Source organism: Vigna unguiculata, chromosome 11 (assembly GCF_004118075.2).
Source record: "Vigna unguiculata cultivar IT97K-499-35 chromosome 11, ASM411807v1, whole genome shotgun sequence".
NCBI classification, from domain to species: Eukaryota; Viridiplantae; Streptophyta; class Magnoliopsida; order Fabales; family Fabaceae; genus Vigna; species Vigna unguiculata.
In genome coordinates this window covers 39,052,124-39,063,410 of record NC_040289.1, presented here as the reverse complement: position 1 = coordinate 39,063,410, position 11,287 = coordinate 39,052,124, and the positions used below count along the sequence as shown (strand labels likewise).

The following is an 11,287-nucleotide window of genomic DNA, read 5'->3' as shown; positions in this document are numbered from 1 at the left end:
TTTTTTTTATACAACACATAAATAATTTGTATTTTTTTTACTTTGGTTTGTGTTTGGATTGTATGAAAGTTTATTTAGACTTTAATTATAATTACAATTTAATTTTGACAGAAAAAAAAAATAATAAAAAAATAATTTTTTTTAATTAAGTGAACCCGTGAGCCAACCCGTGATGAGTCCAGCCGAATTCAAATTTTTTTGACTTGCGAAAAAGTGAACCAAGTTTACTAAATCATCAACCTATGATAAATCGAGCCGGATGAAGCCGTGTTACATGTTTTGAAAGCTCTACTTAAAAACATATAATTGCAATTTCTAAAACCAGTACAGCCGTTGATTTAATGAAAGTACGAGTCTGTATCATTTTATTTTACTTTTATGTCACAATCTTCGAATAAAATAAAAAAGAATGATATGATTTTTTTTATGGTAGATATTTTGACTGTGAAGAAGGTAGAAAATGGGCCTTTCAGAAAGATAAATCTGTAGAAAGTAAAGTATATTCAAAGTTTGTCGTATTGATATGCATGAAATAGAAAAAGGAAAATAAAAATGGAAAAAATGAGATCTAAAAGATTAGAATCTCAACGTAAAAAGGGCAAAGCAAACAAATTTCATTATTTCATTGGCACTCTGTTCCTGAATCACGTGGAATGTGTCCCCACCATGTGACTTACAGACACGCAACCACTGCAACGTTAGAATTGTTTGTTTAGTAATAAATGTTATTTCTTTTCTAAAACAAACGCTAATAATAACGCTGTGCCTCGAAAACATTTTTTTTCTTTTATTTTTATAATTACTCCAATCAGATTCAATATCATTAAAAAAATCAAAATAAATTAAAATGATAATTAAAAGTAAAAGTGCATTAAAGTATCATTATCTGATTGGTTTTGATTGTCCACTAATTAAGAGATTACAGCTGGCTTTTTATTTTAGATATGTTTTTGTCTTTTAATTTTTATTCAAAATTAGAATTAATTATTTTTTAAATTTTAGTTAAATTTTGTCTCTGAATTTAAAAATACATGAATTTAATCATTTTAATTAAATTTTTAAGTTTATTTAACGTTTCATGTTTCTCACCTAATATCAGAGTAAAAATATATCAAATGGTATAAACAAACTCAAATGTTATATTGAAATATGTTTGAAATGTTAAATAAACTTAACAAAATTTAATTAAAATGACTAAATCCACACATTTATAAAATTGAGCGACTGAATTTGATAAATTTTTTTAAAAATGACTAATTTCAACTTTTATTTAAAATTAAGGATAAAAACATATTTCACTCTTGAAAATGTGTTTTATGTACAAATTTTAATCATTTTTCAAGACTTTTAGTAAACTTTTTTTAACGGTTGTTTAAGATATTGGTTAACCAGATCGTTGAGTTTCTATTTAAATTATTTCTCATGATCTACATAACTTAAGTAATATTTCATAGTAGGTAAGAAATTGCTTACGTGTGCATGGTTAGGTTAAGATTTCGACAGAGTATAAATATTTTAAGTATAATTTTGCTTTCACAATATTTGAAGTATATTTCAGAAGTATAAACAAAGTTTATTTATTTATTTACAATATAGTGAAATAGCATCGTTATAATATACCATCCCGTTCCATATATTACTAGTTTTAAAGCTTAGAGCTTCTTCGTAGTTTTATCCATAAAACATTTCAAAGTTAAAAAGAAGAGAGTGTATTAAATTATTTATTACAAATTATTTACAACTTTTAAACTACTCTTCCTAGCTTTTTGACTCTATTAATCAATGAACTCACATCTTTCTTATACTTCAATTAGAGGTTTATTCCGATACGAATAATAGTCTAACATTACAAAATATCTGATACAAGAATAATTTAAATATATTTTTATCCATCAATTTAAAAAAAATAAAATCATAACAAACGTAAAAACATCTATCTAATGTTGTTTACAACAAACATGGGATTACTAATAACATGTAAAATAATTTAGTGTGGGTTGCTTTTAAAAATACAAAAAATAAAATATAAAATATCGAATACAATTATTATTCCAAAAGATGAACGTATTAAATAATTATATGTTTTTTTTAACTTTTTCAAGAATATTCTTAAAAATATTACCCTGTCATCTTTTGGGCTTGGGCGATGATATCAAAGACATGTGGTTGTAACCTCCACTTTGTTATTTTATGGAGATAAATAGGAGTGGGGTAGGGACCATAATGCAAAAATCTTACAGTGAGGGGCCCCATGTGGCAATAAGGAAGTGTTCCTAAATGAGACAGCAAAAAAACAATATCCACATGAAGTAAAAGTAACGAGCATCACCTGATTGTGATGTCCTACATCATTTAAGAACTGTAATTGCAACCAAGCCCTTTGCATTTATATTTTTCATTAATGAATACCATTATACTAAGTCAAAAGAGGAAAATGATTAATCATACAATGATTGGTCGCATAATAGGAAGCTAAAAAAACCAAAAAAAAGAAAACCAAGATATGGAATAAAGGAGTTTTAACTCTGATAAGTGAGTTCAAATTACTTGTTGGTTTAGTTAAATTCTAAGTTTTTTTTTTTTTGTATAAATTTGGAATATTTTTAATTCTTTTTTATTTTATTAAATGTTTAACCTTTTTATATATTTGAATCAATTTTTCATCATTAATTGAAGTAAGTGGTTGTTTGATTTTTTCAATCTCAAGGATCATATAAAAAACTTTAACAATAGAAAAAATGAAGGTATAAAATCCTAATTATATTGATTAAAAGACATTATTTTATTTTCCATATTATTGATTTAAATTTTGTAGTAATGTTCAATTTAAAAAATACGAAACAATGCCATTTTCTTAAAAAAATATATGATTTTACAGATTTATTTTTATTGATGAATGAGTTGTATTATGCTTAAAACGACATACTTAAGAACAAAAATAAATGATAAATATTTAATTAAAAAATGTATAGATTTTAGATACTTCAAGTAACAATTTTTTCTATTTTTCACACAGAGCGTAAATAATAATAATACTATAATAATATGCATCATCTCATTTGACAACAATGAAATTAAACACCAAATATTTATTTAAAAAGTTTCAAAATTCAATAAAAAGAAAATATAATTTAAAAATATCAAAATTAATGAAAGACTCTAAATTAATTAAATCATAGTAAAATATTAGGTGATAAGTAGTTTGTACCATCTCGTTTTAATACTTTTTAGGCTATCAAATAAAACATTAAATTATGATAATTCAAAAACAGAAGATAGTAATAGACCAGTATAAGGTAACAATACAGTCATCCTCAAAATAACTATACATGTATTGCCTATACATACAGCCTACACTTAGAAAATGATTATAAAACTTCCAAAACATCTAAGCAAAACTAAAGGTGGCAACTACTGCTGGAAGCGTCCAAACACCACTCAACTCCTATCCAGGAGGGGTGTATCCTCACCTGCACTTTTAACTGCTCACACCATTCAATAAGGGTGATCACTTAACAGAAGACACACAGAACACACATATGCAAGAAGGGTAAGCTAACTTAAATAAGAAGAAATCATGCAATTTAATAGTTAAACATCAGTCAGGGTCGATCACACAATTATCAGAATCATCCAAATCACCACAACCATAACACAACATCACCATTCTAGACTCGATATCCAGATTATGTAAGTGACATTGGAGCTCTCGGTGGCTTGCACTTGTGACGATTCCCAAACTCTGCAGAGTTTTAGGCACAAGGGGTATTCACCCAACCACTCCCAAGGTAAGTCCCCTTCATGTCTATGACGGATCGGGTCCATAGACCAGGACCTCCTACTACTCCTCCCGACATAATCCATTATACTCTACATGAGTCTTAATGGTTATTAGGAGCGTCAGGATGCCACCAATAAGAGTCCTCATGTCCTTACATTCACTAAAATCATCTTTCTTAGAATTTCCCTTGAAATCCTAACTCCAACACATTCTCATACATACCAATTTCACACAAACCATCATGCATAAAATCACATATTAGATAAGCCATAATCACAAAAATCCATTGAACACAGCTTCATTTAGTCAGAAATAGGGAAGGAACTTAAACTCTGCAGTGAATCTTGCTCAAGCTAGAGGATCTCGCATGAGCTAGAGAGTTGTCTCGCTTAGACGAGTCACTTTCGCCTGGGCGAGACCCCAAATAGAGGGTACCCCAAAATCTGAGCGAATTCTCGCTCAGGCTAAACTATCTCGCCTAGACGAGATTGACTCTCGCTCAAGCGAAACCAGCTCGCCTAGGCGAGACCTTGTACAACATTAGGGGTGAGCTTCTGGTATTTTCACTCAGGCGAGAGCTGCTCGCCTGGGCGAAACCATCAGAATTTTCAATCTGTTTCCACATGCAAACCACACAGTTCATGCCACACTCGAAATTTACCACACTCAAACGTTCATACTTTTCGAACAACATACAATTCATGTAATTCTACCCCTAATCTATGATTCATTTGCGAAATTAGAGTGAGATGTTAGCTTCCCTTACCTTTTTGTCAAGAATTAGTTTGATGGAGTCAAGTGAATAACAAGGGAGCGGAACTTTCAGCTTAACCTAAGAAGATCCATCACCAAGACATGGAGAATGAAGAATTACACGATCAAACCCATAATTCAGAGGTTAGCTAGTGAATTCTAGTTGGAATTGAACCCAATTAAAGATGAAACCTACCTAGGAGAATGGGAGCCGAGGGAGGAAGCTGCCGAGGGTCCTGTTGGGTTGGTTCTTCCCGAATTTGAGCATGAACAATGAGACTGTGAGATGACAGCAAAGTTGAGAAAAGAGATTGGGAGAAAGTTGGAGAGCAGAAAAGCCGAGAGAGATGGGTATGGTGTGTTGTTTTTGTCTAAGAGGGAGAAATTGAAAAAAAGAAGGGTATCACATAGTTAACAGAAATTGGGTTAAGCAAACGATGCACGTGTGTTCTTAATATTTGATTTTATGCAAATTTTAGAAAAAAATAAATTTGAGAAATGCATCGAAAGTGTGGGTTGGCATAATGATGTACCATGAAAGCACGTGGTTAAAGGATGGGTGTTTGTGGGTGAAAGTGTGGCAGACTTATTAGGTTACATGAAGCCACGTGGATTCCACGTGACTCTAATGTAACACACAACGAGCTTATTAACTTTTACTCTTAAAACCTCTTTACGTCAAACATACAACTGTCTATGCAGTTTCATTTCATGTGTAATGATTCAGTATTTTTTTTAACGTTGTACTATCCAGACAGCATTGTTTCATTGTTCTTCCTTCGTCCAGTTGCTATAATTTTTAAAATTTTCACTGATAAAAGAAAAACTCAGTTAATTAATTTTGACGAGTTTAACTGTTGTATTATCACGTAATTGAGCTTAACAATCTACAATATTTTATTTTATTTATGTATTACACGCGACATTACTAAACCTTATGAAACTAATAATAATAAATAATATTTTAATACGTAAATTGCATTTTAATTAAAACTTCCGATAAATAAAATTCAATGCATAAATCATATTTTGGAATCACAATTAAATTTGTATTTATATAATTAGAATTTACCTATTTTTTCCGTATAATTTACATTATACTTGAAATTCATATTTTCAATATGCAATATATCTCGAATTTGCCATTAAGAAATGATTTATAATGCTAATCAATAGAGCTTTTAATTATTGACAATTGTTTTAAAGTTATTTAGAATTAATTATTCAGGCATCTTCAATTAAGCACAGTCTTAGGTTTCATTGTAATCGATGAAATCAATCGTACAATTCTTGTTTTAGTCTGATGCGTGGATCTGAAATCAAAATAACAAATATCAATACAAATATTTGTTTCAATTAGAAAACAAAACCGATATAGATCTAACGTTTAAAACTTGTCTCCCGCATACACAAAAGCATGATCTTTATTTGAAAAAAGAAAATGCTCTGATATATTTATAAAAATATAGGATTCACTCTTTTTTATCCATATTTTATTTTTCACTTTTATTCTTAATGATTATTTTATAAATAATTTACTTTTAATCATTATTTTTTATTTTTAACATTTATTTTATTTAAAAATTAATTATATATCTCAAAAGTAAATATAATTTATCTAAATTTAAATTTATGTGAAAATTAAAAAATACAAACGAACCTATGCATTTTTGCTAGTATATATAAAATCTTTTGAAGAATCACCACCACCGTAACAAATTTAGAGCATGTCTGGTTTCACGTAGGAGGCACCAGACTCAATTTTTAGAATCAATTCAAACCGCCAAACATAAGCAAACTTTTCCGACATCGTGATTGTGTATCAAATTGATTAAAATTAATTTGTATTTAATTTCCAAAATTAATTAAAAAATAAAAATATCACACTAAATAAAAATCAACTGACCCTTACTTTTGCGTTATCAATTCTCCAACGCTCAACTACACATATCCTCTTTTAAGGACCAATCAATTTTCCATATCAATCCCCGCAGTGCCTATCCAAACAGACCCTTAGTATCCGACAGAAACCTAGTTAAGCCAAAATCCCAAACTACAGTAATTACATCAAGGGAAAAGCACCGCATAGCCAAACTATTGACAAAAAAACATGTTTCTAGGTAGATGTGCAATCGACATAATCGTATATACATTAAAGGAAGTTGACTTCAAAAATGATCCTCGAAATACTCCCTTAAAAATTATAGTTGCCAATCTATGGGATCACTCCCCATTTGCTCCAGAAGTTGGTTAGTGCGAGAGAAGTGCCTGCTCAGATAAATTTAAATAAACAGAATGAAATGTATTAATAAAGAATTGATCAGTTGTTTTTTTGAAATACCAATTGCATCTCAAGATCTAAGTTTGACTTTACTAATCTAGAAAATCTAACCAAAATATGGCTCCATATACCCGGGGAACAGAACATGCATCAGATGTATTACATTAACCACTATGCGAACGACTAATGAAAGCCCTGGTAGTGTTGGACTGTGAAAGGCCTAGTGACTGCACTTAAATACAATAAAGAAAATGACAATGAATTATAGAATTTTATGTGTTCAAATATATCTCAAATTGTTTGCTTACTACTTTCCACTTAACCACCTGACCAAATACATCCTAATAATAGTATATTTGAATAATTTAAAATTTGTTTTGAAGTAAAATGAGTTGTTTAGATGAAAAAATTAAAAGAAATTTTAAATTCAGGGAATTTTATAAGATATTTTAAATAACTAAAAAATTAATTTGTTAAATATTATTTGAATATCTAAATTTGACTATCTTTTTAAGTTCAATTTTTAACTTTTTAAATTTTTAAATAAATACTTTGAGATGAAATTTTATCTTAAAAGAGAAATCCAATTACTTTAACCAAACAAGATATTCAAAAAAATGAAAAGAATTCAATTACAATTAATTCAAATATAATCTATTTCAATTCTAGAATTATTGAAATCCCTCATCCAGACAGACACAATGTAAATGTTTGCATTTTTTTAATGTTGCAGACACCAAAAGAAAGTATTTTGAAACAATTATTTTTTATAAATGTAAGAAGTTATCAAGTATCATACAAGTAAACTAATTTAACACGCTCACAGAAAGCATTCAGTGTTGCAAATATTCCTTCCAAATCAGAAGTTCTTTATATTAGCAGTTAGCCTATTCATTTGTTCTTTTCATAAACATAAATCATGGTCATGAATGTCTGGTTAATATATTATACAAACAATGCAAAACAATTAGAAGTTTCAACATGTTACTTCACACACAGCAATATCAACAAAGATTCACTGGAAAAATGGGTTCTTAATCCCTGCAGTTTCTGTTAAACTTGGCTTTAATCCTATAACTTTTGTAATTGATGAATTAGTCCTTTTTTATGCATAAATTGAACATTTAGTGACAACTTATTACTGTCAAAGTTGGAAGAGCGGTCACATGTTTTCTAAAGTACAGGTACTAAATTTTCTCCTAAAGTACAGGTACTAAATTTTCTCCAAAAGTACAGGTACTAAATTTTTTTTCCCAAGATTAAATGCTACTTTACCTGCAGCCAAAGAAGCCTCTATGTGCAGACAAACCAGAAGGATGTGCGGCTGTAAGAACGTGATGCTTTGTTCCATCAATTAACCTGTGAATATGACAATCACAAGTTTATCAACTACTTTCACAGAATTTATCTTCCAGGCAAGGAAAGAAAAGCATCCAATTTAGTTTAAAAAAACAATTTCCAAAAAGCAGCCTGCAGTTAATAAATGCACAGTTGCAGTAACTTGATCATCCATATCTCAAAAATAAAAACTTACTGCATTATTTATCTTTCTATGCAGGCTTTGGAAAATTTGTAAAGGAAACTACTGAAAACCAAGGTGACTATTTGCTGGTTGGTTCCAAAGATTTGCTACGGTGTTAAACAGTTGTAGTACCTGGATTTCTCCCGAGCAGAATTTCCCCACAACAGAAACACAACTCCCTCCCTCTTCTGTGAGATTGTCTTGATAACAGCATCAGTAAATTGTTCCCAGCCTTTTTTGGCATGAGAATTTGCTTGATGCTTCCTGACTGAAATAAAAAGGTTAATACTAGTAAAGTACACACTAGAATACAAGGATAAAATAATAAGTCATCAACATACTTGATTAGAAGTCAACAAAAATTAAAAGTCTAACCTGTGAGAACAGCATTGAGCATGAGAACACCCTGAAATAAAGTTCAAATGATCAGATATGGTATTTCAAAAACTACTCTCACAGAACGTAGTCATACATTATGTTAAAATATCTACACTGAAATAACTTAGCTTTCAGAACACAAACTCGTCAAACTTCTACAACAATCCATCTTTCTATTTGACATACATTCGATCTTCAAATCACACAAAACATTTGAAGGAATGGTTTAAGAGGCCTTAACCATTAAATATACTGCCTTAATTTGGATAAAGTTTTGTAAAAGTTCTTATTACAGAAGAAATAAAGAGTTAAAATGAAACAAATTTCTCTCATTTGTTAAAATCAATTTATGGATTTTAGCTCTTACAAAATTTAGATGCGGGAATTTCTTGACAAAACTAAAGTACATAAACTGATGTCAAGTTATACCAGAAATTTGATCCATTATACCTCATAATTTAGTTACCACATAAGTACTTGTAAAAAGTTACCCAAACTAAACATATCATAGAAGATGAACCAAACACACAAAGAACTAACAAAACACGAGAAAGGCTGAGCTTCATCACGCATGACACTTTATGTACTTATCAAGCATTCATCCATAAAATAATTAATATACATCGATCACCATTCTTTTAAAAAACTATACAGCGAGTACTAGTTAGTCAGACACTAGCAAGAAATACAACAGGTTCTGTGCATGGTTGTAAATAAGAAGGGGATAAAATTGAAATCAATCCATTTGAAAGTACCATTTGCAATATTTGAAAAAAGACAAATCCCTCACATAACTCAGATGAATGCCGCAGAAAGTACCTGCACAGCCCATTTCTGAAGATTTCCATGAGGTGGAATGGTGCAACCAATGTCTTGGTGAAGCTCCTTGAATATATTCACCAAACTTGAAGGGACTTTGATTCCCTCAGGAACTGAGAATGAAAGCCCCATAGCTTGACCAGGTCCATGATAAGGGTCCTAAACATTAAACAAAACCCACAAATCACTAAAAGAGAGTCAATCTGGGTCGTTGGATAAATTTCCCAAAAAATATACTTAAAAGAGAAAGAAAGAAAAAACAAAATTGAACTTCTTCTATTAGTTCAAAAGTAATTTATGCACATCAGCTTTTAAACATAATTTCCAGTTGAAGATGCAATTGCAGTTTTGTCATGTTTCTTGAAACTGCAGGAATCAGAAAACATGTTCAGGTAACCTGACAACAATTGCGATCATGTCGCCCTCTAAAAACTCGTTAGGGAGCTTCTACTAAAGTTAAGGAAATGCTTGGAACAAAGACGAAAATTAAACTATTTTCATAATCAATTATAACAAACATTGAATTATAATTTGTTTTGTCAGAATGCAATAATAAAAAAATCATTTTTTTACAAGTTTCTTACTAAATTCCAGCCCGAAACTCAAACATATTTTGTAAACTTATTTTTCATAAAAATTATTGAAATTTAAGCAAAAAAACAAACTTTTCCAAACATGCTGTATAAGTTTATTCTAAATTTATGGGAAAAAAGTATTGTATTTTTAATTTTTGTTTTCTTCTCTGGTGAATACCAACAAGTTTATCGAAACAAAAATCAAAGGCAACATATAATGAGAGAAAAACCCAACAAAAATGGACGAACCTGGCCAAGGATGACAGCTTTGACTCTATCGAAAGGGGTAGAGTTAAGAGCGTTGAAAATCAAGTGCGTGGGAGGGTATACGACGTCGTCGCCGCTCGAAATCTCACTTTCCACAAACTTCGAGAGAGTGAGAGCATATGGTTTCTGAAGTTCTCCAGGGATAGCGTCCAACCATGTTTCTTCCACCAGCAACTCCTCAAGCTTCACGCCAGTTAGACCTACGAACCGTAACAAAACGCTGCGTTTTGAACCATCACTAACGCATTGCATTTCCAAAACGACAGAAGTTACCTTTGGTCTTGGAGACCCTCTCGACGCAGAGTTTGAGATTCCGCTTGGACTTGGCGAGGAGCTTGTTGTATTCCACGCGCGACTTCTGGTCCACAGAGAGGGTGGAGGCGTTGGCGTCATCGGATTTGCAGGATCGGGGGAGCGTGGGCTTCAAGCGCTTCGAAGCGGGTTGGAAAAAGTCCGTTAGGGTTCTGGAAGCCATTTCGTTCCTCTTCGCAATGGCGGGAAAGTAAACACAGGAATGTTTTTGTTTTAGTTCTTTTCCGCACTTTTCAGGTGACATTTATATGCATGCCTTCAAAATACGTATGCGTAAGAAAAAAAATAATATATATATATATATATATATATATATATATATACATATATATTTCACCAGAGATTCTTAAATTTCTTATCCGTTCTTCTAATCTGTCATTTTTTATCCACTTCACTAACATATTTCTTTAATTTAGTTATAATAATATATATATTGTTTTAGGGCATCCATTTGATTAAATAATTATGTGATGTTGATTTTTACCTTATATTTGTTTATTTTATCTAATATCTATTTTGTTCCTTTAACTTCCATTTGAGTTTATATTTATTCGAAAAAGATATATAAATGCTAGCACTAAATATTTATTCTTTCCCTA

The 11,287-nt window shown here is 30.6% G+C and overlaps 1 protein-coding gene and 1 long non-coding RNA gene across 2 annotated transcripts; both read right to left on the bottom strand.

The window, feature by feature from the left end:
* Window positions 1-3,240: 3,240 nt before the first annotated feature.
* On the bottom strand, window positions 3,241-4,954 carry LOC114170660. Its single transcript, XR_003601118.1, has 3 exons — window positions 4,731-4,954; window positions 4,548-4,613; window positions 3,241-3,482 (listed from the first exon to the last, which is right to left on the bottom strand). It is a non-coding gene; the product is annotated as an uncharacterized LOC114170660 (long non-coding RNA).
* Window positions 4,955-6,421: 1,467 nt separating this feature from the next.
* LOC114168912 (uracil-DNA glycosylase, mitochondrial) lies at window positions 6,422-10,917 on the bottom strand. The gene is made up of 7 exons (XM_028053885.1): window positions 10,650-10,917; window positions 10,359-10,576; window positions 9,535-9,693; window positions 8,713-8,743; window positions 8,470-8,605; window positions 8,091-8,174; window positions 6,422-6,802 (listed from the first exon to the last, which is right to left on the bottom strand). Exons 1-7 carry the CDS (start codon window positions 10,849-10,851, stop codon window positions 6,736-6,738), a joined length of 897 nt encoding a protein of 298 aa, XP_027909686.1. The 5' UTR covers window positions 10,852-10,917; the 3' UTR covers window positions 6,422-6,735.
* Between the last annotated feature and the right edge of the window lie 370 nt (window positions 10,918-11,287).

Coding starts and splice junctions, on each gene's coding strand:
- LOC114168912 (XM_028053885.1), bottom strand. CDS start 10,851: ATGGCTTCCAGAACCCTAACGGACTTTTTCCAACCCGCTTCGAAGCGC. Junction 8,606..8,712: donor GCTCAATGCTGTTCTCACAG/GTTAGACTTTTA, acceptor TTTTTATTTCAG/TCAGGAAGCATCAAGCAAAT. Junction 8,175..8,469: donor TCTGCTCGGGAGAAATCCAG/GTACTACAACTG, acceptor TCATATTCACAG/GTTAATTGATGGAACAAAGC.